At 44.9% G+C, this 24,780-nt stretch overlaps 1 protein-coding gene across 1 annotated transcript in view; it reads left to right on the forward strand.

Annotated features, from left to right (window-relative positions):
* The window catches only part of LOC146999853 (ubiquitin-like modifier-activating enzyme 1 Y), a 23,016-nt gene extending 123 nt beyond the window's left edge, over positions 1 to 22,893 (forward strand). The window contains exons 2-26 of the mRNA XM_085834422.1: positions 2,215 to 2,331; positions 2,454 to 2,491; positions 2,576 to 2,744; positions 2,834 to 2,968; positions 3,523 to 3,629; positions 3,839 to 3,929; positions 4,762 to 4,894; positions 7,062 to 7,159; positions 7,256 to 7,402; positions 7,513 to 7,689; positions 7,792 to 7,896; positions 7,985 to 8,065; positions 8,373 to 8,528; positions 10,545 to 10,710; positions 10,925 to 11,121; positions 13,080 to 13,144; positions 13,381 to 13,576; positions 14,108 to 14,182; positions 14,288 to 14,480; positions 15,760 to 15,848; positions 21,202 to 21,294; positions 21,417 to 21,608; positions 22,149 to 22,250; positions 22,358 to 22,458; positions 22,611 to 22,893. Coding sequence (XP_085690548.1) covers positions 2,215 to 2,331; positions 2,454 to 2,491; positions 2,576 to 2,744; positions 2,834 to 2,968; positions 3,523 to 3,629; positions 3,839 to 3,929; positions 4,762 to 4,894; positions 7,062 to 7,159; positions 7,256 to 7,402; positions 7,513 to 7,689; positions 7,792 to 7,896; positions 7,985 to 8,065; positions 8,373 to 8,528; positions 10,545 to 10,710; positions 10,925 to 11,121; positions 13,080 to 13,144; positions 13,381 to 13,576; positions 14,108 to 14,182; positions 14,288 to 14,480; positions 15,760 to 15,848; positions 21,202 to 21,294; positions 21,417 to 21,608; positions 22,149 to 22,250; positions 22,358 to 22,458; positions 22,611 to 22,746 — 3,159 coding nt within the window. The 3' untranslated portion in view covers positions 22,747 to 22,893. The remainder of the gene's footprint in view (positions 1 to 2,214; positions 2,332 to 2,453; positions 2,492 to 2,575; positions 2,745 to 2,833; positions 2,969 to 3,522; positions 3,630 to 3,838; positions 3,930 to 4,761; positions 4,895 to 7,061; positions 7,160 to 7,255; positions 7,403 to 7,512; positions 7,690 to 7,791; positions 7,897 to 7,984; positions 8,066 to 8,372; positions 8,529 to 10,544; positions 10,711 to 10,924; positions 11,122 to 13,079; positions 13,145 to 13,380; positions 13,577 to 14,107; positions 14,183 to 14,287; positions 14,481 to 15,759; positions 15,849 to 21,201; positions 21,295 to 21,416; positions 21,609 to 22,148; positions 22,251 to 22,357; positions 22,459 to 22,610) is intronic.
* The last annotated feature ends 1,887 nt before the right edge of the window (positions 22,894 to 24,780 follow it).

Here is a 24,780-nt window from a genome sequence, read left to right on the forward strand (position 1 = left end):
GTACGAAGAGAGGGGCAGGGAGCGCACACAGGCACCAGCATTGTTAACAATCTGGACCTCTGTGGTGGGGGCCCCGGGAGCCCTTGGGCCGAGTGGGCAGGGCTTGTTGGTACCGCGGCCTGGAGGAATAGTACCCAGAAAGGCCTGGTGGAATAGTACCGAGATAGGATTCGGATCAGATTAAGGGGCTCAGTTTGATGTCCTTGCCCTGGGTTCAGGGGCTACAGGCAGGTACGCAGTGGTTTCTCATCGTTGCGTAGGCAGCATTGGAGAGCGAGGGGGTGGGGGAGAGGCGCGACCGAGGGCAGTGTTAGGCTGGGCCTCCAGTCTTGGGTCTCCAGTCTTTCTACCCAGGGACACCCCGCTCCATGACCGAGTGTTTTATAAAGTGTTTTCCTCGATTTGTTGTAGGTCAGCAACATAGGCTCCTCTGAAAACATTTTGGTGTGCAGAAGGGGATAGAGCATTGGTCAGCAGGGGCATATAGGAAGTGAGATATGGGATGTTATTAATTTGTGCAGTTAATATAGTTAGAATAAAAAATAGAACAAAGGACAAATTCTACAATGGCTGTTTCGTTTCTTTGTGGTTTTTCTTTGGGTTGTGTGTGTTTTGGGGTTTCTTGTTTGTTCTGTTTGGTGTGTTCTGTTTTCATTTTCCTAGAAAAAGGCACTAGAGTTTTAGACATAAACTTAGGCGTGATTCACCTGGGTTTGCCATCTTTATCATGGATTGCCTGTGCCTCTTGTCCAGTGTAGATATCTGAGATCTCTCTTGTGAGATGGATTTCAAGCCAGAGAACTAGTGCCCACGTGACACCCTGAAAAGATACCTTAGGGCCAGAGTGTAGACATTTCCTGTGAGTGCACTTAGACTCATCTGCCACTGCCATCTAACTGCCACCTTTCCATGGTCCCTGGACTCTCTCAACAGATTAACTTTAGTTATCTGAAGAACTTCCCAAAGAACCAGACCAGAATTGTTGGAATGTATAATCCATCTGCTGTAACTCTCCTGTCTGCTTTGTCAGGGCCCACATAGTTCTCATCCTTTCACTGGCCCTTCCCCTACCTCTAGCTTCAAAAAGCAGTGTATATAATGTGGGATTCTGTTTTATTGTTTAGAGATCCGCAGTTTCAGTTTGGCGGGTCTAAGCAGTGTCTGCTCACTGATTCTTTTGGGTATAAATGTTTAAACTTCTGATCTACCTACCCTGCTTTACAGCAGGCAGGTAAACTTTACCATCAGGATGAGCTAAGAGTGAAACTGGGATCAGTCTGATACTGGAACTGCTGATTGGACCCGGACTTCCGGAGTCTGACCCAGATCATCAGGCAAACATTAGCCATATTTAAGCAGGGCACAATTTTAGAGGTATGCATTCTAATAATAATTCAGTCCCAAGTGCACAGCAAATTTAAGACATTGCTATTCTTTACAAAGAACACCCTGGCTTCTTTCACAAGGATGGGTATTATTGATTCAGAATAGGGCCAAAGATTTAGAGCTTAGAGAGGTTGTCAGAGGCAGACATGAGGACGAGTGAGCATGCGTGCATGCCCGCGTTCATTACCATTGACCTGACCCTGAGATAGCATAGGAACCACTGAGGCTGTCGATAAGTACAGTCACATCCCTCATAAGAATGGGTTTTATGGCATACAAGCAGTGTCCAGGATTTAGAGGGAACAGTTCTGGGATAAGCGAAACATAGTTTCTGGGGCTTACGAGTGGAACCTGACTCATCAGACAGCAAAATGTCACCGGGGTGTAAACTACATCGATTCCCAGCATTCCAGGAGAAAGGAAGGTAAACATCTCTTTTCTTTGCAGGATGCCTGTGTGCTTGCTTAACTTTTCAGGCTTCTCTAGTGCTTATCTGTGTGCACAAGCACTTTTTTTATCCTCTACACTGATCATTAAGAGCTGCATTAGTTTGACTATCTTCAGTGTCTTCTCTGTCAGAGAAGGATAGCATTGCACATACACATACACAGGCACACACACAGAGAGAGAGAGAGAGACAGAGACAGAGACAGAGACAGACAGAGAGACAGAAAGAGAGTGACAGAGAGACAGAGAGACACAGAGAGAGACAGAAAGAGACAGAGAGAGAGACAGACAGAGAGAGACAGAGAGAGAGAGAGAGAGAACCTTTCTGAAGAGGATGTTCCTGCCACAGAGCCTCAGCTGTGATGCTCCCTATTTCTTCAGATGTCTAGCTCAGTCCTGTCCAAGAAACGCAAAGTGTCTGGACCTGACTCTAGTCTGGATTCTAGTTGGTCTCCTACCTATTCTGTGATGTTTGGCGTGCCCCCAGGGCCAACCAACGTGAGTATGACATTTGTAAGGATGGAAACAATCAGTGGGGGCTGGTGAAGTACCTCTGTCTTTCCACATGGCCCAGTCTCATTGCTATTTTATTTCCCCTGGAACTCTCTGCTCATCTTTAGGAAATGGACATAGATGAAAGCCTTTACTCCCGCCAGCTGTGAGTAGTACACAGGACGGGAGATGGAGATTGGGAGAAGGCACAGAGTGGGGAAGACACTAACCTAGAGTTCTTTGCTGACAGGTATGTACTTGGCCATGAGGCAATGAAGCATCTCCAGGCTTCCAGTGTACTGATATCAGGCCTGCAGGGTCTGGGTGTGGAAATTGCCAAGAATATCATCCTTGGTGGGGTCAAGGCTGTCACTCTCCATGACCAGGGCACTGCCCAGTGGGCTGATCTGTCTTCCCAGGTATCATCTCTTTTTGGCTTCTCCTTGTTTAGGCTCCAGCATGTGCACTGCATGTGTCTCAGTGCTATCTTCCTACCCCCTTTTCATAGTTCTGCCTACGTGAGGAAGATATTGGTAAAAACCGAGCTGAGATATCCCAACCACGCCTTGCTGAACTCAACAGTTACGTTCCTGTGTACAGCTACACTGGACCTCTAATTGAGGAGTTCCTTAGTGGTTTTCAGGTACCCTGGAGTATCCCATGCCTCCCGTCTTATCCTTCGAGGTTTGATGCCATTTAGGCTGGCACCTTGTGTCAGATCTGGTTCTGGAAAACTAGGAGATGTAGGTAGCAGGTAGAGCTCCCCAGAGGGGCAGGTTCTCTTGTAGAAAGGTGTGGTGTTATAGTGAGATCTGGATGGAGCACAGCACCTACATGGATAATTCTCCAGCCCTTGTACGAGTGAGTATAATGAGAGGAAACCCAGACTGGCTGGGTAGTCACTCTTGATGGATAGAACCTGGCTGTAGGTAGCCAGCTGTCTATTTTTACCAGATAAATGAACTTACCTGGTCTCCAGACCTTGCTTGTCTAGCACTGCTGTTATTCCTGTAGTTGGTAGTGTTTTTAAAAGCTGTTCTCTGTCCCTTGTTATATCTGACACCCATTGAGACTTGTGTGTCCATGTGACAAAAGGCTGTGCCAGCTGAGCCTGGGTGTTGGATTCTTCTCCCTCACTTCTGTCAGCTGTTTTATTCTCTCACTCCACCCCAAACCTGGGCCTATTGTTCTTTACAGGTAGTGGTTCTTACCAACACTCCTTTGGAATATCAGCTGCAGGTGGGTGAATTCTGCCATAGCCACGGAATCAAGCTGGTAGTAGCAGACACTCGGGGCCTAGTTGGGTGAGTGCTTGCCTTTATCTGACTTCCACCAAACATAGGCCAAGAGACTCCCAAGCCTTCATGTCCTCCTCCACCAACCAGTTTTGAAATGATTTTTCTTTTCCTTTTTCCTGGGTGGTATGAACATCACCTGATCTGTCTCCGTACCTTGAGTGCTGGAAGGCCCTGTGCTTGGTCTAAAGCATCACTCCCTTTGCCTCCTTCCCTAGACAACTCTTCTGTGACTTTGGAGAGGAAATGATTCTCACTGATTCAAATGGGGAACAGCCACTCAGTGCCATGGTTTCAATGATCACTAAGGTAAGGAGGCCAGTCCTATAGGTTCACATGCAGAGGATGTAGGCAGTAATTGTTTTGTTTTGATTTTTCCTTTCCTTTTCCTTTTATCTGACCCTCCTTTTTCCCCCCCCCCTCTGCTCTCCTTCCTTTCCCACCTTTCCTTTGTCTGGGGATTTCTTTTCTATCTTTATGCATTCCCTCACATTTCTTAAAATTCTTTTCCTGCTCCCCCTTTCCTTTTCTTACCCTGTCCCCACCCAACAATTGGACTTGGGATATGTCACTAAATAACCTAGTCAGTAACCTATCAGTGAGGGAAATTAAACACTACTTGCCTGCCCTTGAAATCTTGAGTTTTTCTTTTCTTTTTCTTTCTCTTTTTTTTCTTTATCCTTTTCTTTTTCTCTTTCTCTTTTCTTTTTCTTTATTTTGGTGATGGTGTTTCTTTTGGTGTGTGTGTGTGTGTGTGTGTGTGTGTGTGTGTGTGTGTGTGTGTGTATGCGTGTTTGTTTTTCAGACATTTTTTTGGTGATGGTGTTTTCTTTTGGAGTGTATTTGTGTGTGTGTGTGTGTCTGTGTGTGTGTCTGTGTGTGTCTCTGTGTGTGTTTGTGTGTGTGTGTGTCTGTGTGTGTGTGTCTCTGTGCGTCTCTGTGTGTGTGTGTGTGTGTGTGTGTGTGTGTGTGTGTGTGTGTGTGTGTGTGTTGTGTTTCAGACATTCTCCATAATGCTGCGAAGGCTAGGTTGGTTACATGGTAAACCTTCTGCCTCAGCTTCCAGGATGGTGCGAATATAAACATCCCACACTGAGGGAGGCTTAACTCTTAATCTTCTGTTTTCTTTTTCCCCAACCAGGAGAATCCAGGGATTGTCACCTGCTTGGAGGACTCCCGGCATGGATTTGAAAGTGGTGACTTCATCTCTTTCACAGAAGTTCAGGGCATGAATGAACTCAATGGCATTGCTCCCATAGAGATCAAAGTTCTGGGTACGGGAATCCTGGGGAAGGAGGGGGAGAAGTGGTAGCACAGAACAAAGGGGAGCTTGGCTCTGTGATATGGGCTGCCTCAGAATCCAAGAGGTCACTCTGGAACTTTGCACAGCAGACTGGGCTGGTCTCCAACCAACTCATCTTAGTCCTCTTGCCTGAGTGCTGGGATTAAAGCCACCATGCCTTGATAGAGCAGGGCCTAACTTGTGTCTCCCACCTCAAGTGCACCATCCCTTTCTGTGACACTGGACTGATTCTTGAGTATGGTCAGGCACACCACTTATTCCTTGGTTCATTCCATTTTGACTCGCCCCCACCCTTCCCCGCATTTTTGGTTTTATTTTAGACAATTAGATTTTCTCTTTTAAGCTCTAAAAGGACGGAGTGACTAGGTCCTTTGTAGTGTGTGTGATTGGTAAGCTGGTTTCTGGTAGACTATGGCTGGAAAGACGGCTCAGTTTGTAAGAGCCCTTTCTCTGTGAGTGTTATGGCCGATTTGAATTTAGAATAACCATTCAAAATGCTGTCATGCAGTCAGGAAGGCAGCCCATGGAGGTAACTGCTACACTGGGGGTTGGAGGAAGCACATAAAGATGGATCCTGATGGGGGCTCACCTCAGTCGTCCAAACTGCCTCATTGAGAAAATGTATGAAGACAGTGTGGTAGTGATGGAAGAGTTAAGGAGGGGAGTCTACAGTAATTTAAAACACAGCAGTTTGTGTGTGCAGTAGGCCAGTGAGTCCCAGCAAAGGTGTGAGATTAACCAAGCTTCTGTAGAGATGATATCCCTTAAATTAAGACACCTGCAGAAAACTAAATTGAGATGTGTGAGCTCAACCACAGTCAAAGTAGCATGATATTTCATAATCTGTTTGAGAGAAGTGAGGTGCTTGTGAGTCTTACATATTTGATGCTGGCTTCATTCGTCTTAGCATGTTGAACTTTACTCCTGAAAGTTAACCCTGGTATCAACTCCTTTGTATTGTCCAGACTTGATCGAGTGTGAAGCTGAGTATTCAAGGTGATGCCTGTTTGCTAGGAAGTCTTTCTGCATCATGAGCTGACACTGATCAGTGATGTGAGGGGACCAAAGACCCCCCCTTTTTTTGTATGTTTTGTATCCCTCCACCCTTGGGCTCTGTCAATATAACCTGTGTGTAAGAAAGGTGCCATTGTGGATGATGGCATGCACCTGTAATCCTAGCACTCAGGAGGGGGATGCAGGAGGATTAGAAGTGCAAGCCCAGCCTTAGTTATGGAGCAAGAGTCCAGACTGGGCTATGTGAATCCCTGTCTCCAAGTCACCAAACACATGAAAAAGAACCGCTTTTGTTTTCAACATGTACAGACTTTTTCTTCTCTATAGTCACTAAATATTAGTAACCTACTGAATATTAATATAGCAAGTCAGTTGGTAAACTTCTTGCTGTGCTTTCACAAGCTTCAGTGTTTGACCCCCAGAACTGTAAGAAAAGTAAGAAAAGTTAGGTCCTATGGCTTGTATCTTTACAGAGCTTGTGTAATGCTTCGGAGATAGAGACAAGTAGATTTCTTTTCTGTCTTGTGTATGTATTTTGTTTTTGGTTTTGTCTCTGTGTGTCTCTGTTTTGGGATATGTCTGAGAGCTGCAGACATTTGTGAGCTGCCCAGCATAGGTGCTGGGCACTTAACCAAGGAGAGCAAGAAGCACTCACTCTCAGGCACTGAATCAGATCTTGGACAGAGGAGACATCTGTTCCCTACCCCAGTTTGTTTTTCTGCATTGAAACAGAAGCCAGATGTGGTGTCAGCTTCCTACCACCCAGAGTCTGAAGCTGTATGAGTGAGACTGTGGGCATTTTGTTTGGTGTGGGTAGCCCTTGGCTAGCTTTGAACTCTGAATCCTCGTGAGTTGATTTCTGAAGGACTGGGATGAGAGTTGTGTACTGTACGCCTCTGCTTTTGATGGATATGCTTTGGTTTGTTTTCTTTTCCTTTGTGTGTGATTTTTGTTTGTTTTTTGTTTGGTTGCTTGCTTGGTTGTCCCTCTCTGAGTAGAGCTTGCAATGGAAAGAAAGCTGATGTGTCTTAGGCTTGGACTGTGAGGTTTTTGTACTTGATCTTGGGAGGGTGGCAAAGGCACAGATTAGACTGGCAGTCTTCTCCATCCTTTTCATCTTCCAGGTCCCTATACCTTTAGTATCTGTGATACCTCCAGCTTCTCTGAGTACATCCGTGGAGGCATTGTCAGTCAAGTGAAAGTACCTCAGAAGATCAGTTTTGTGAGTAGGTGGTGAGGGGCTGTGAGTAGAAGGACTCCTGCTTTTGAGATTTATAGGTTGTTCATATCTGGTCTCACGACACTCCATTATCCACAGAAACCCCTACTCGCCTCACTGGCAGAGCCAGAGTTTGTGGTCACAGATTTTGCTAAGTGCTGTCATCCTGCTCAGCTTCACATTGGCTTCCAGGCCCTGCATCAGTTCTGTACTCAGCACAGCAGGCCTCCTCGGCCCCATAATGAGGTAAATGAGTGGGAAGCCAGCCAGGAACCTCTGATTTGTCTGTTTCCAATACCTGTTCTTCCTCCAGTAGGGCCTGATAGGCTCTATCCAGGTTCCTTTTGTCCAACCAGGAGGATGCTGAGGAATTGGTGACCTTAGCCCAAGCTGTGAATGCTCAAGCTTTGGCAGCAGTCCAACAGGATTGCCTGGACATAGACCTTATCCGGAAGTTGGCCTATGTAGCAGCTGGGGATCTGGCACCCATGAATGCCTTCTTTGGTGGTTTGGCTGCCCAGGAGGTCATGAAGGTCAGCCCTAGCGGGGAAGGGTGTGGCTGCTGTGTGTTTCTGATGCCATCACTGCCTTTTAGTCCAGTTAGGCTACTGCTACTGACAGCCTTCTTTCCCCAGGCTTGTTCTGGAAAGTTTATGCCCATTAGGCAGTGGCTGTACTTTGATGCCCTTGAATGTCTCCCGGAGCACAGAGTGGCCTTCATGGAAGATAAGTGCCTGCCAGTAAGTCTGTGGGGGCAGTGGGAAACTTTGGGATCGTCTTGAGGAATGTGTCGCTCTAACCTGTCTGTACTCATTCACATAAATCCAGCGCCAGAACCGTTACGATGGGCAAGTGGCTGTATTTGGATCAGACCTACAAGAGAAGCTTGGCAAGCAGAAATACTTCCTGGTGATTGACACTAATGGCCTCTGTCCACCCTTTCTGAAAGGATCTCTCTTTCCCTGATCCTTTTGGGGAGGGGTCTTTTGGTTTTTCATGACCTGATTACATCACCTATTCTGTCTTGTGGTGGGTTGAGGAAAGGCTTCAGGTACCTCTTTTTCTTTCCCTCCTCTCAGTCACCCATAGGAATGTGCATCCCTGTGAATAGAATGTTTGTCACTACACGGTCTTGTGTTCGGTTGGTGTTTTCTTTTGGGAGTAAGGAGTGGTGGGTTAGCTTATGCCATCCCTGTTCACTCTGACCAACTTCTAGGTAGGCGCAGGCGCCATTGGGTGTGAGCTGCTCAAGAACTTTGCCATGATTGGCCTTGGCTGTGGGGAGGATGGAGAAATCACAGTTACAGACATGGACACCATTGAGAAGTCAAACCTGAACAGACAGTTTCTCTTCCGTCCCTGGGACATCACAGTGAGTAGGATGGCATGGCTTTCTTTCTCCTATTTGATTCTAACCTAAATGGCTCAGATATTTCTTCCCTCCCCTCCCATCCCCCTCTCCTCCCTTCCTTTTTTTTTTTTTTTTCTCCCCCTTTAGTTCCCTCCTTTTTTTCAGGCATTCAGGTGTGAGGTCAATAGATATTTTTCCCTGTCACAGTTTTTTCATTTGCCTGGTTTTCCCTCCCTACCTAAGCTTGGATGCTCGGGCATGGCAGATGTGACATTGTGAGATTGGTAATAGGGCATTCCCTACAGGTCAGTGTTTCCTTGATTGTCTTGTTGATAATTCATCTTTCCTTTACTTCGTTTTTCATCAAGCATCCTAGACTCTAGATTTAGAAAACATAAGGTAACAAAAGAAATGTTCCTGGCTTCCTCTAGTGGGAAGATTGGAGCAAGTGAGAAGCTTCCTGATTGCATTTTGGTGTCCTCCTCATGTAACACTGAGTCTTTAAGACTCAATAAGAAATTAAATGGCATCAAATACTGTTCATCTCCCAGATTGCTCTGTTAGTGGAAAGGACAAATTCCTTCCATACGTTTAGGAAGCCAGTTCAGGGAAGCTGGGAAGCTGTTTTCCAGATAACTAGAATCTGATGACCAAAAAAAAAGGAAGAGAGCTGAGAGCCACACATAGAGTATATGGACTACGACTATGACTACGACTACGACTACGACTACGACTACGACTACGACTACGACTACGACTACGACTACTACTACTAGTACAGTAGGATCCCACTCGTTCATACATGTACTTGGCATTGTACATATGCTTGTGTGTGCCTATATACACCTGTACTTGTGTGTACACAGACAGACAGACAGACACATACTCTCAGCTGTTTTATGAGAGTATGTAACCTAAAACATATTTATAAAGATGTGAGTATGGTCTGAGTCCTCAGGGGTATTCTGTACTGGAAGTATTTTTGCTGGTAAATGCTTATGCTTATCTCATCTGTTCTTGACATAGTGTGTTAAGTGGACTAACACTTTTAAATAATCTGCTTACGATTCTAACATAGGAAGTTGTGGTGCTTATGACCTACACTCCCAAAAGCTTTGGGAGACTCTTGTTTGACCATGACAGGCTACTGTTGCAGTAAGTGGCATATGGCTAATGTTAGAATCTCAAACGTGTAAGAGAAGTAAAGAGGAACTGAGAAGTAGCAATTGGAAAATGTCAGGAGGGTGCTTGTTTTCAGTGCTTATGAAGAAGGCTTTCTCCTAGGGAAATGGACCTTACCATGGTGAAACAGTAAAGGTGTGTGGGAAGACATTTGACCATGCAAAAGTAGTAGAGGCCTGAGGGAAGATAAGACATTCGGGTGTGTGGTATTTAAAGAACAGAGAGTTCAGGTGGAGGAAGCCACAACCCATGTATTCCAGAAGTGAAAGTAGAACCAGAGGAGTCTCAGTCTGTCTGTGGTTTTATTTGGGTTACTCTGGATGTCATTAATTGAAATTAGAGTAGCTGTTGGGCTATTCTGACCTTATTTCTTATTTTAACTCAAAATATTGTGTGGTGGCAAATTCCATTTATAATCCTGTTTTTTTTTTTAAAGATTTATTTATTTTATATATTTGAGTACACTGTCAATGTCTTCAGACACAGCGGAAGAGGGCATTGGATCCCACTATGGATGATTGTGAGCCACCATGTATTTTTTGGAACTTGAACCCCAAGACCTCTGGCAGAACAGTCAGTGCTGTTAACTGCTGAGCCATCCCTCCAGCCCTTCCTTTATAATCCTTAAAGTAAAAGAAGACAGAATTTTATGAATTAGTAGAAATGTAGCTGTCATAAAAGAACATTCTAATGTCCTTTATAATATCTGTTGTGCCCAGCCAGATGGTATTGGCACTGTTTGAGCCTGGTTGGCTTTGAGCCTAACCCTTTATGAGATAAATCTTGGGATATCTCTGTGGACTTTGGTCACCTCGGTGTGTGGGAAACAGCTCTGTTTTTCATATTCCCACCCAGAAATTAAAGTCTGAGACTGCTGCTGCAGCAGTGCGTGACATAAATCCACACATCAGGATATTCAGCCACCAGAATCGAGTAGGCCCGGAGACAGAACACGTTTATGATGATGACTTCTTCCAAAAGCTGGATGGTGTGGCCAATGCCCTAGACAATGTGGATGCTCGTAAGTTTGGAGTTGAGTGAGGAGGGCAAGAGCAGGGTAGAGTGTATGTATGAGGATCTTGTATTCCTGTCTTGCCTTGGTTTTTCGAGACAGGGTTTCTCTCTGTAGCCTCTGCTCTCCTGGAACTCATTCTGTAGAGCAACCTGACCTGTGTTCCTGCCTTATGTAAGCTTGCCTGCTACTCATCTGCCATTTCTTCCCATCTCCCTAAAAGGATTATACGTGGACCGCCGTTGTGTTTACTATCGTAAGCCTCTGCTGGAATCAGGCACGCTGGGCACCAAGGGCAATGTGCAGGTGGTTGTTCCCTTCTTGACAGAATCTTACAGCTCAAGCCAGGACCCACCTGAGAAATCCATCCCCATCTGCACACTGAAGAACTTCCCTAATGCCATAGAGCACACCCTGCAGGTGATCAACCTTGGGAGGAATGGGAGGTGGTAGGTTTAGGTCCTCGAGCCTTTGCCAGTCTCCTGCTACAGATTTCTAGATTCTGAAGTGTTCTGGGTCCGGAACACGTCCCATGTCTTTATACCAATCATATGTATACCAGCCCACGTGTGTTATCTATGTATCATACATGGTTTCTTTGGAGTCATCCACTTCTGATTGACAGCACTCAAAATTGTACAAGTTCAAGCCAGGCAAAATCCCAACACAAAGAAGGGGAATTCCACACAAATTGACAGCTCTAACCAAGCTCAGAAAAGGAATAAACCTCCTCTACAATGGAATGTTAATGGCATATATCAACCACATTCCAGGGTAGGCTCCATGCCTAGAAGAAGGTGGCCAGGTGGACTTCAGGTTTTTTCTTGTGCACTTCTGTTTTGGTATTACTTGTCTTGCTCGTGGGTTTTTATTTCTTTATTTCTTTGGGGTTTTACTTGTTATAGAGTTTTCTTGAGAGATGGCATGTGAGTAAAGTGGCTGGGGAGTTTAGGAGGTTCTGGGAGGGGTTGGCAGAAGGAAAAAAATACAATCCAACTATATTGTATGGAAAACATTTTAAGTACAACAATTAACCTTAACCTTCTAGTTTTGAAAGAGTTAAAGAGAACCTATCAGTTGGACATGTGTCTGAAGAGTGAGAATGACCCATAAACGATGCTTTTTGCTACACAAATCAGCTATTGTTGTCTCTGCTGATTTCCTAATTTACCTGTAATAATGAGTGCATTTTTGGTGTGTTAAAATCTTACCCAAAGTGTTAAGTTAAACAGCTGGTTTTTCAGTGTGACTTCTGTCTGTGTTGTCAAGTACAAAATCTTGTGTGTCCTCTGGCTGGACAAAATGAATGCTCTACTGGACACTAAACCCAGAGCCTAGTTCTGCTTGTGTTCCTCCAGTTCAACGGGGCCCAGGGAGGTTGGGTGGGGGTTGTTTAGTTTCTGTTTGCTCCTCGGCTCATAGTGTCAGTATTTTGAGGCCATGCCAAGCAGGTGGAGATCAGGTAGGAATAGACTAGAGAGTTCCAACCAAATTCCTTTATCCTGTTTCTTGTTCCAGGTTATAAAATGTCTCTGAGTCTGTACAGCAGGCAGAGTAGCACAAAAGGTTTTAGAATGTGTTCGGTAACTTTGTAGGAGGAGACCTGTCTGGTCCTCAGATTCCTCATGTGCAAAATGTGCATTGAAGTAATACCTACCAGGGAGATTTTGTAAAGCACTTAGGCTGGATATGGGCTGTTCATATACTTTGGTAAAATTCTTAGCAGTGGGTTTGTAGTTGGCACCACACTCAGTCTTGCAGTCTGCATGTGCTCACACACTAACTTTGATGAGTGTAAATGCTAGCTAGTTACATCAGAGACTTGAAAACCAGCTGGCTACAGGGGAGTTTTATTCCACTGCAATAGGTCATAAAAGCAGGTAAGTATGTGTGAGAGTTAGAATTTAGAACCTGTATGGTCCAGTGTCTGTGTACATGCCCCAGACCATTTCTGCAGTGACCTCCTAGTTCTCAGAAACCTGGGGGGGGGGGCAAACAAAACAACAGCAACAAAAACCAGAGAAATTCCTGTTGAGACCTGGGTGCTGTTCTGCTCAGTACTAAGAGTAACTGCCAATAGGTCATTGTTCTTTTAAGTGTGACTTCTTCCCTTCTGTCTCTCTTTCTTATAATCCAAACACATCGCACCTGTATTGCCATGAACATTCCAGGTTCTCACACATACGTACTTGGCTGCAAATTATGACCTCTGGTCTGGAACACGTGGGTATCCTCATTGTACAGGTTAATGCAGTCTTCACCCAGAACAGTCTTTACTAACTGGTTGTATCACTAATGTGTACAAGAACTTTTTTGGTTTTGGTTTTGGTTTGTTTGTTTGGCCGTTGCTGACATGCATTTGTTTGCTCCGTCTGTAGTGGGCTCGGGATGAGTTTGAAGGGCTCTTCAAGCAGTCAGCTGAAAACGTTAACCAATACCTCATGTAAGTAACAGACAAACCAACAGCCAACAGAAGCCAATCAACAAAGGCGTCCTTGTCTGCTCTCCTCAAGGCACATCCTTGGTAGATGCTTTGGATAACTAATGGTTGATTGAGCCTTTTGCTGGTGGAGGGTGATGGGAAATGGTCAGGAATGACATTTTCCCTGGAGAAAGAAGGCTTGCCCAGAAACCTTACTTCTAGGCCTCTGAAGTAATCCAGGTCTTTGTATTGGATAGGGACCCCAAGTTCATCGAGCGGACACTGCAACTAGCAGGCACCCAGCCTTTGGAAGTACTGGAGGCCATACACTGCAGCCTGGTCCTGCAGAGGCCACAGACTTGGGCTGACTGTGTGACTTGGGCCTACCAGCACTGGCACACCCAGTATTCTCACAACATCCAGCAGTTGCTGCACAACTTCCCTCCAACTCAGGTATTACATACTCGGTGGATGTATTTGGCTGAGCACATTTCCAGGAAATTGGATACATGGCTTCTTCCAGGCAGTCTAGCTGCCACAGGCACCTCAAGGCAAGGTGTAGGCCAGGACTTGGTGCAAGGATTTGTGTTTTCCTCCTTCTGTCAGCCAGGCAAGGGGCTTAGTTTCCTTCCCAGCTGCACCTGTGGGCTGAGCCACTGCTGAGTTCTCTTTGAGGGCTGTAGTTGTGAGAAGTTTTATAGTTAAGCATGAAGTAGGTTCAAGTCCCAGGTGTGTTGGACACTGGTTCGTGACATGCCTAAGGTCTTGGTAAGCCGTATCTGTGAAGTAGGGGTGGCTTGTGGGCATTTAGAAAGGACTAACTTTCATTTCTTAATATTGCCTCATATAAATTGGTAAGTTGAACTTGCCATGTGTTTGACTCATTGTGAATTTCCCAAGAATGGTGAACCTAGGCTTCTTGGCCTGAGGACTGCCTGAGAGTGCTTCTCCCTCTGTCCTCTTCATACCTTTGCATTCTCCTAGCTTACGAGCTCTGGAGCACTTTTTTGGTCAGGACCAAAACGCTGTCCGCATCCTCTCATCTTTGACATAAACAATGTAAGTGTCCTTGGGATCTCCCAGGTGGGTATGTGGGGAGTGGGTCTCTCCACTCTTAACCTGTGGCTGTTAAGCTGACTTTCCTTTGCCATGGCTTTCTTTCAGCCCCTGCATCTGGATTATGTGATGGCTGCTGCCAACCTGTTTGCTCAGACATACGGACTAGGAGGGTCCCAGGACTGGGCTGTTGTGGCCAACCTCCTGCAGTCTCTGCCGGTCCCCAAGTTTGCTCCCAAGTCTGGCATCAGGATCCATGTTTCTGAGCAGGAGCTGCAGAGTACCAGTGCCACCACTATCGGTGAGAATGCTTCACCATTTGTTCAGGGATCATCTGTTTGTATTCTGTCCCACTCAGCCTTCCCTCTGGTGTTTGCCACTGGCCAGGATTTTCACTGTATTCCTGAGATTTACCTAGTCTGTGCTTAAGGGTTGATGGGTGGAAAAACAAAACCTCTGTATCTCATTTCTCTGCAATATGGACTTAATGGAAATGGTTCATTGCCTTCCTTGTCTGATGACTTTGTCGAATTCTCCTTCTTGTTTCTTCTCAATTTATGTACTTTTCATGCAAAAAGAACCGGACTGCTCCTTGCCCTCTGGGTGTCTTGATACCTTTGCTGTTTTGTCTCCTTGGTAACAGGTCGCCTCTATTCTCCCTCTGTGTTCCTGTCCTCTCTGTATCTGCTTAAAGCACACCTCGATTTTTGCACTCTGTGTCACACACTCTGTTTTCTCTTCTGATCTCCCTGAGGAATCTGTTCTCTTATAAAACTCTCCCAAGTTGATACAGTTCCTCAGTTTGCCTTTCAGAGAGTAGTTGTCTCCTCATGAGTGAGATTTGACCAACAATCTTCCTTTGAGACTTTCCCCTCCTTCATTCACTGTTTGTTCATAACAGTGTGTCTCTCCCCTCTCCCGACTTGCTTGCCATTTCTTTCCATTAACTAGATTCTATCTTCCTGTGAACTTAATCTAAATCACTTTGCTCAGCTCCATCGTCTTCATCTTACAAAACTAAACTCCTGTGGCCCTTGAACAACTTCTCCCATTCTCTACCACCTCACCATCCTTGAAAACCTTTGTCTACCTTTTTTTGTTTGAATCTTTTGACCACTAGCTGTATCATATTAGTGGATCCACAGGGAAGCAAACTCAAAGCAGAGATTTCTTCCTGTGTCCCATTTACTTTATCTACTTTATTTAGTGTAATGGTTGTATATTAATATAGTCCTACAATTTTCTCCCCTTTTTACAGCTTCTGCATTTGTCTCTTAACTTATTGGTGGGTAATTGAGTTGCTTCCATCTTTCATGGTGTGTGAATATGCTGCTTCCTTGTTGTGAGGTTTTCATCTTTGTTACTCAGGACCTCCAGGTCTTCATGTGTTTGTATTCCTCACCCCTACTTCCCTGTGCCCTTTGGGCAGGGAAGTGTTTTCTCTCCTCGACTCCCCTTCCCTTACACCTTCCAGGATGCCTCTCCCTTTCAAATACTTTTACATAAACACCACTTCCCAGTCCAGATTTACCTTGGGCAGTGCAGTGGGTTCACCAGAGACCATGGTGTCCTTTCTGCAGATGACAGCCACCTGGAGGAACTCAAGACTGCACTTCCTACTCCAGACAAGATGCTTGGATTCAAGATGTACCCCATTGAGTTTGAGAAGGTATTTGGTGTGGGGTAGCTGGGATGGTTAGGAAGGTGGGCGCAGGTGCCTAGCATAGGCTTTTGTCAAGATTGTAGGCCTGCAGTGGTCTCCTTCTGTTTAAAAGAGAACTTTCTTTGATGAAGGGTGAGAGCTACACCTGTGCACCTAAGAGTTGAAACTTAGAATGCAGTTAGGAATTTGGCTGGCTTAATAAAGTGGGATTAAGCAGTTCTTCTCTAAGATTCATTAATTCACTAGTCCTGAGACTTGGCTAGGACCCTAGTACCTACCTTGATTTCCACAAACCACAGGTGGTCAGGACAGTATTGTTCACTATGTTCAGTGGATACATCTACAACACAATTAACTGCTCCTCAGACTTGGGAAGAAAAGGTGGAAAAACGTAAGAGCAAGGGGATTAAAAAAAACTTGGTGATTGTAGATTGTATCTCCTATAAATGACAAGAAACAAGACCTGAACAAAGGCAGCACCAGCAGGAGTTTGTTTGTTTTTCCTATTTAAAACTGTTTTTAAATTTAAGTATACGTTGAGCATATTCTTCTCCTTCCCCAAGTCCTTCTAGATCATCATCCCCTCCCTACCCACCAAACTTTGAGTTCTTTCTCAAAATCAATCAAAAACCTAGTACAACAGGACTTTCTGAAACCAAGAAAAGAAAACAACACCAGACTCTTAATTTTTTGATATTATTTTATTTATTGACATTTCAAATGTTGTCCCCTTCCCAGTTTCCCTCCACAAACCCTCACATCCCATCCCCTCTCTCCTCTGCCTCTATGAGGGTGCTCACCCACTCAACCACTCCTGCCTCACCACCCTAGCATCCCCCATGCTGGGGTATGGAGCCTCCACAGTACCAAGGGCCTTCTGTCCCATTGATGTCAGATAAGGCAGGCTTCTGCTACATACATAGCTGGAGCTGTGAGTCCCTCCATGTGTAATCTTTGGGCAGTGGTTTAGTCCCTGTGTGCTCTAGGGTGGGGGCTTGGGGGGGCAGTTATTAGATATTGTTGTTCTTCCTATGGGGTTACAATACCCTTCAGCTCCTTCAGTCCTTCCCCTAACTCTTCCATTTGGGGTCCCCGTGCTCAGTCTGATGGCTGTCTGCTAGTATTTTCATATCTACTGGTCCAGCTCTGGCAGAGCATCTCAGGGGACAGCTAGACCACGTTTACTGTCAGCAAGCACTTCTTGGCATCAGCAATAGTGTCTGGGTTTGGTGTCTGCAGATGGCATGGATCCCTATGTGGGGCAGTCTCTGGATGGCCTTTCCTTCAGTCTCTGCTCCGCTCTTTATGCATTTCCTTTAGACAGGAACCATTCTTGGATAAATTTTTTTAGATAGTTAGGTGGTACCGTCCCTCAACCGATGCACTGAATATAATCTGTACTGGTTCTGTCACCCCTTTGTTGGGTATTTCCACTAATGTCATCCTTGTTTGGTCCTGGGCACCTAACACTTCCCTGGGAACTGCAAGTCCATCCCCTACTAAGTGCTACACATCTCCCTTGCCTCTCTCCTTTCTGTCTCCTGCCACTCCAGCAGAGCTCCTTTGCTCACACCACACTGGCCACAATAGACATGTGCTCTGCCCATGCTCAAAAGCAGCCCTCCTACTTTATCTAGGGAGCTGGTAATTTGTTGTTTCACCATACTGTGTCAACAGTGTCCTCTCTCTCAACCTCTCTTTCCTGACAGTTTGATTTTTTTTCCTTCTCCGATACTACTGCTGCTGCCCCTGCTGCTGCTGCTGCCTCTACTTCTACTACTACTACTACTACTACTACTTCTACTACTACTACTACTACTACTACTACTACTACTACTACTACTACTACTACTACTTTACTACTTTTCTTTTAAAAAAGATTAATTTATTATTATACGTACACTGTAGCTGTCTTCAGACATGCCAGAAGAGGGCATCAGATCTCAGTTTGGGTGTTTGTGAGCCACCATAGGGTTGCTGGGATTTGAACTCAGGACCTTTGTAAGAGCAGTCAGTGCTCCTACCCTCTGAGCCATCTCACCAGCCCCCTAGATCTTTTCTACAGGCTTTCACTTTTCCTCTGTGGACCAGACTCAGAGTACTCTAATTAATCTGGATGTTAAGAGCTTTAGGGAGGAAGCTACCTCACACAAGGAATGTCACCTTGCCTGAGCTATGTTTTGACTTTTTTGTACAAAAGCCCTAATTGAAGCTTGAGTCCTCTGCCCAGTGACTCTTTGCTGTTGATTAAAAATGTTTTTAAGACAGCATTTATGTTGCCTAGGGTGACTTGAACTTAGGGTCATTCTGTCTCTGTGCCTGTATGCTGGGATTACAAGAATGCAGTACTGTGACTGCTGTGGGCTCATAAGAAGACTGATAGATTTCTTTTAGAGGGAGATTGGGTGAGCAGCACCATCTCTTTTCCCGGTAGGTCTTGATGATCGCATTAGATTGTCCTTGCTGACATTGACATTGCCCAAGCTGGTAGTGCAGCCTGTGGTGCCATGTTACCTGTCAGTGCTGGTCATCATCAGGAGCTTCTTGGAAAAACTCTTATCAAAATAAAACATCACCCCCACAAAAAACTGTCTACTTCATTATGTATTGGCTAAGTCCCTTAAATGTAGATTAGTCCTAGTTCTTCCTCCTAGCCCCATGCTCCCTTAAATGAGACTCAGACAGATGCAAAATATATTTACAGATATTTTGGCTGTATAGCTAGGCTCGTCTCTGACAGGACTTAACTCAATATAACCATTTATTTTAGTCTACATTCTGCCACAGGGCTGGCTTTACCATGTGTTGGCCAGCCCAGGACGAATCTCCTGTGCCTGGCTCTATCCCAGTATTCTTTCTGCCTCCTGCATGTCCCCCTTCTATTCTATCCTTTCCTGTAGAGTCCATAGGATTTTTAATTGACAGGTATATACTGCTTTACTCTCTGAGTTCCTATGAGCTTTGCTCAGGCGACTTACAAGGCCTTGTCCTCCTGGTGTCCTCCATCCCCTCACTCTCTCTGCCTCCTTTTCCAGAAGATGTCCTGAAATGAGAAGGGATGGATTTCAGGGTGGCATCCCATTTAGGGATGGATTTCCAAGGTCTCTCCAGCCTTTGCATGATGTCTGGCTGTGGGTCTGTCTCTATATTCCCATCTGCTTCAGGAGGACACTTCTCTGATGGTGGTTGAATAAGACACTGATCCCGAAACATAGAAGAGTATTAATCACCAGGAGTCACTCTGTCATTGTGGTATCATTTTTCTTTCTTCTGTCTTTGCTCAGACTGGTATCATTTGATTTTACATTAGATCCCTGGAATATCGCAGGTTCTTGTTCACCCAAGCAGTATTGGGTATGGATCCACCCCGTGTTGAGAGTCTTAAGTCAGATCAAGTATTGCTTGATTACTCCCTCAAGCTTTATACCAGGGTTTTCCTAGTATGTATTGCAGGCAGAACTCTGTTGCAGATAAAAGTTTTGTGGCTGGCTTGGTGTTTATGCTTTTCTGTTGACAGCATGCAGAGCAACTTCCTGTACCAAAGACTCAGGAATCCTGTAGGGGTGAAGGTTTTGAGTAGGCATCTCCATGTGCAGTGGGTTGGGTAGGTGTTGTCTTCAGCTCTGGGGTCTTGCTCTCAGTTTGTGGAGAGCAGCCTATAGTCTTTGCAACAGCCTTGGTTATTTGAGGATTCCCATGGGACTCCTTCGGGCTGTAACTCAATTAGATGGAACCCACTCCCAGTAAAGGAGGCTTCCTTTGTGACAAGAGCTGGCTAGTGGGGGGACTATGTCTCCCTCATTAATTGGTGATATCATTAAAACCCGTGTGCATGTGTTTGGTAAATGTGTGCACACACATGGGTGTGTGTGTGTGTGTGTGTGTGTGTGTGTGTGTGTATAAAAATGTGTCTCATGTGTATGTCTGTGTACATGTGGGTGTACTTGTGTGTATGTGTGTGTGCGTATGGGTGTATTTGTGTGTGTGCATGAGCACACAAGAGAGCTTACATTTTAGGAAGTTTCTACTTTATTAGTTTTCTGAATTCCCCTCACATCGCCATAATTTTAATGGCCTCACCCCTTATTCTTTCTTCAGTTTGTTTATCACACTTATTCCCTGCACTAGCCTAGCCTAGTGGACCTACATCCCTAGCCCAAGTACGGATGAAGCCTACTTGATCATGGTGGACAAACTGGGGCCCTGATAGGTGTGGGGGACTGGGGTTTCCAGGTAAAATGTGTATCTTAGTATCTGGACCTGAGACACAGGAACTGGAATGGGCTTGGGGTTATGAGAGGGAGGGAAAACAGGATGTTTGACTAGGAGCTGATAAGTCATTGCCATGGTTATGGGGACAGAGACTTAGCAGAGACCACAGCATGCAGGTCTACTAAAGAGCTTCCATGCTTCTGGTTTCCCAGGGAAGGCTTGCTGAAATTAGGGGAAAGAACAAAGCAATTAGGAGAGTTAGGAGTGGAACATCTGTGGGATCTTTAGAGATGAAGTGTGGTGGGAATCTGCCAGAGGTAGTCTGGTCTAGAGCTAGGGATGAGGCTTGTGGATTTGATTTGAAGGAGCTGAGGGGAGAGTGTGGGGACTATGGGGGATGGGGAGAGATCTGGTTAAAGTTAGCCTGCCTGTTTTCTGGATCAGCATGGCCTGTAGTTTCCCAGAGAGGGCCTCCTGTAGTTCAGATCTGTGACAAATCAAGGAATGTGTGGAGGGAGACTAGGAGGGAAAGATCTGTGGGGTCCACTAGAGATGACTGGGGAGGCTGCTATAGGTATTCTGCTCCAGAGCTGGAGATTAGACTTGGAGGATCAGAAGGAGAGTGAAGGTCTGCAGTTAGCCTACCTGCTTTGCTGAGTGGTTTGTGAGTTCCCAGGGTCCCAGTAGACACATAATAAGGGGAGGAGTGGGACAGGTATTATTGGAACCCACCCATAGACAGAGAACTACAGGCAACTAAGGAAGTTATTTAGGTAGGAGAAATACTCTTCCCCAGTGTTGAGTCTCCTAATTGTTGTCTCCTAATTGTTGTCATCCCTGAAATCATGGAGTACAAGTAGTGCTCACAGGCTGAGTAGGTTCTATTAAGGTTTTATGTTTAGGTATTAAGCCAGACAAGGCCATGGCTTTTAAAAGGAAAGCAGGGGGATTTGAAGGAGGGAAGGTTAGAATTGTAATAATTATATTTGACTTAAAACAACAACAAAATTGAAAATACCTGCATGCATTTACTTCAAATGGTCATCAGAGTTAACACAGTACATAGTTGGGGGAGACACTGGGATCCTAAGTAGACATTCACTCTCTTAATTCTCCACTCCAAAACAAACAAACAAACAAAAAAAAGGATGACGACAGCAACTTTCACATGGATTTCATTGTGGCAGCATCCAACCTCCGAGCCGAAAACTATGGCATTTCCCCAGCAGACCGGCACAAGGTAATAGGAGTCTGTGATGTACCACTGACCCTTGCCCAAGCTGATTTTCCTTCATTTGGGCCTTTGTAGACCCCTACTTCCTCCTAAACAGTAATCCCTGGTGGTCACTGTCTGTCTTACAGAGCAAACTGATTGCAGGCAAGATCATCCCAGCCATTGCAACCACCACATCTGCTATAGTTGGTCTTGTGTGTCTGGAGCTGTACAAGGTGGTTCAGGGCCACCAACAACTGGAGTCTTACAAAAACAGTTTTATCAACTTGGCTCTGCCTTTGTTTAGCTTCTCTGCACCTCTGGCTCCAGCGTGTCATCAGGTATGGGACCTCCAAGAATAGGAAATTTTGATGTTACCATTCAGGGATGCTGAGTACATCAATACAGTGTGTTTGTGTGTGCTCTGTGAGTGTCTGTGTGCCCGTGTGTGCCTTTGTGCATGGGTGTGGGGGGTGGGGAGCAGTTTGCTTCTCAGCAGATAAGGTGTTACATCACTAAGATATATTTTGAATACCTGTGTTCATTCATCAAACGCATGGACAACATAATTGTAGTACTGGCTCAGATATTGCTAGAATGTGAGATTCTGTGTCAACGAAGCAGGAAAGAAAAAAAAAAGCAGGAAGGGTGCTGACATAAACAGTTCATGGAGAGCTAAGAGGGATGTTAAATGAGGGAAAGGGAAACCAGGGACTTAGCAGTGTGTACGTATCCTTTTCTTTACAAAGACTCAAGCTGCCTAATCATGGTTAGGTAATGCCACAAGTGTGTTTTTGATTATTGAGCTGTGGTTAATGCACTTGTAATATGTTAAGAACATTTGGGGTAGTCCCCTCTTAGCACTTACCTTTGTCCCCTAGTACTATGATCAAGAGTGGACATTGTGGGATCGCTTTGATGTGCAGGGACTGCAACCTAGCGGTGAGGAGATGACCCTGCAGCAGTTTCTAGACTACTTTAAGGTAGGGCTCCTTCCTGTGTGAACTCCCCCTTTTTGGGGTCTGCCCACTTGGTTTAGCAGCACTATCCATCTCACAGTCACCACTCCTATCTCTTCTAACTTCTGCAGACAGAGCACAAGCTGGAAGTCATCATGGTGTCCCAGGGTGTGTCCATGCTCTATTCTGTCTTTATGCCAGCCAGCAAGCTCAAGGAACGGTTGGATCAGCCGTGAGTTAGCCTCTGGGCTGATGGGAGTGTAAGCCTTGGATGGGATTCTCAACAACCCAGTGTGGTTCCCCATTCTTTTTCTACAATCTGCTGCCACATTTCCTTCAATGTTTGGTTGCTTCCTTCTTAAGTCTCCTGCTCTTTGATTTCAGGATGACAGAGATCGTGAGCTGTGTGTCAAAGCAAAAACTGGGACATCATGTGAAGTCCCTTGTGTTTGAGCTGTGCTGCAACAGTGACAGTGGAGACGACATAGAGGTTCCTTATGTACGATACATCATCCGCTGATCTCTTACTGACTCAGTTCTTTCAGATCTCTCAGTCTATATCAGAACCTTTCTAGTTATGATGAAATGTCAATTTAAACCTCCTTGTTCCTAAGAACTTTTCTTAGTGCTGTTTTTACATTGTTAAGAACTGAAATTCATAATAATAAATTTTCAGCCTGTAAGTAGTAGAGTGTCTTCCTCTCCTCTGAAGGGTGGGTGTGCTGCTGTCCCTAGGAAGAAGTGGACTCCTTATCCTAAACTGCAATTCTTAAAAGGTGACAAGAGTCCAGCTGCACAGAAGCAGCATGGACATTATCCTGTATTCAGATACAATAGTGAAGATTAAACTTCAGCTGTTCTCATTGCTCTTGCCATTTCTGCTTAGGGAGAAATGGTGTGATCCCTGTGGCAGTAAGGCCATCATGAGGAGGTCAGCCCTTACCTAATGTTAATACCCTTTCTTTTCTCTTGCCACATGTCAGTCCTAGTGATGTTCAGCTGAAGCAGAGGCTCCAGTCCTGGCTGGTCTGGGTTAGGATCCTGTGTCTTACTTTATCTTGTCTCCTGATTTGTCTTTTTTTTCTGCCACTTGCTCATCTGAGATAAGGGGATAAAAGGTTGTTACTAGAAAAAGGGGCCCTAAAATTGGTTGCTACTTAACACCACTTTAGTGTATTATCATTATTATTATTATTATTATTATTACTAAATATGTTGATTTAGCCTAGGCTTTCATGTAATCGGCCTCCTTTACTTTGGACAGCTCTTTAAATGTAAGGTCATTAGGCCAACTGTGCTGTCTCTTGTCAACTGGCTTCCCACCTTTACATGTGCCTTGTTTTTCTGCTTGACTCAGAACTGTATGTTTCTTATTCTCCTAATGACTTTGGGGTTATTGAGTTGAAGTGTCTAAAGTTTCCTAGTTGGACACTTTTGCAAAAGGAGTTCACTCCTGAGACGTTGTGATTTCAGGTACCTTGCTTCCTCATTCCTTTATTTTGTGCAGTTCTGCCCTCCTGTTCATGAATGGTTGATGTTCCTACTTGCCTTGGAAGGTGTTACATAGAGTTACATTGATTTAAAAAGACAGCTCTGCTCAGTGCAGTTATGTGGCTGGCTGTTACTTTGTCTTGTGGTGGATGTAAAACTGGTGGAATGTGTGGCAGGCTATTAAGAGCATGGTCTTAGAGATCTAAAGTAATTCTGAAGAAAATGGTTGTGCAAAATTGTTACTTTCTCTGGCAGCTTTCAATACTCTTTTCATCCAGTAGTCTCTGTTGTTTTAAGGTTTTCTTTTATCTTAAAATCTTTGGCTCTTAAAATCTTCCCATATGACACATTTTGATCATGTTTTCCCTTCCCTAAAACTCCCCCTCCTCTCATAGCTTTTAAAACAGTTACTGCTTCTGTGAGATAATAATATCATAGTATTTCTGTAACCCTTTGCCTTTTTCCCTCTAACCCCTCTGATACACTCCTCCTTGCTCTTTGAAATTCATGGCCGTTCTTTCAATAGTCCCTTTTATGTACACACTCGCATATATACATAGCTATTTATGAATACATGAATACTAACAGCTCCCTTTATCCAGTGTAACTTGTGTGTATGTCCTCAGGACTGCATATTAAGGATTGGATAAACAATTGGTGTGCTTCTCCCTGGGGAGGCCTATTCTCCCATTCTCAGCATTCCTCAGTTGCCTGTAGTTCTTTTCTCCTTGTTCAGCTCATGTTTAGGTGCTCAACATGGTGAGTTTGTAACATTGCATGAGACACAGTCTCACAGCATGTGAGACTCCCTGATCCTCTCTGGCTCTTAAACTATTCCTTTCCCCTCGTTCTGTGGTGATTTTTTGAGCTTAGATACAGAAATTGTATTTCAAAATGTACCTGATGGCACAGGGGCCCACAGCTCTCTGCATTTTGATTGGATAAAGGTTTTTTGCAAAGGTCTCTATCCATTTGCAGAGAAGTTGCTTTGATGGAGGGTGAGCACTAAACACATCTATGGGTGTAGGTACAAAATACTGGGAGTGTAGTCAGGGATTATGCT

This window comes from Mus caroli, unplaced genomic scaffold, assembly GCF_978045245.1.
Source record: "Mus caroli unplaced genomic scaffold, Mus_caroli_1 scaffold_34, whole genome shotgun sequence".
Classification (NCBI taxonomy): Eukaryota; Metazoa; Chordata; class Mammalia; order Rodentia; family Muridae; genus Mus; species Mus caroli.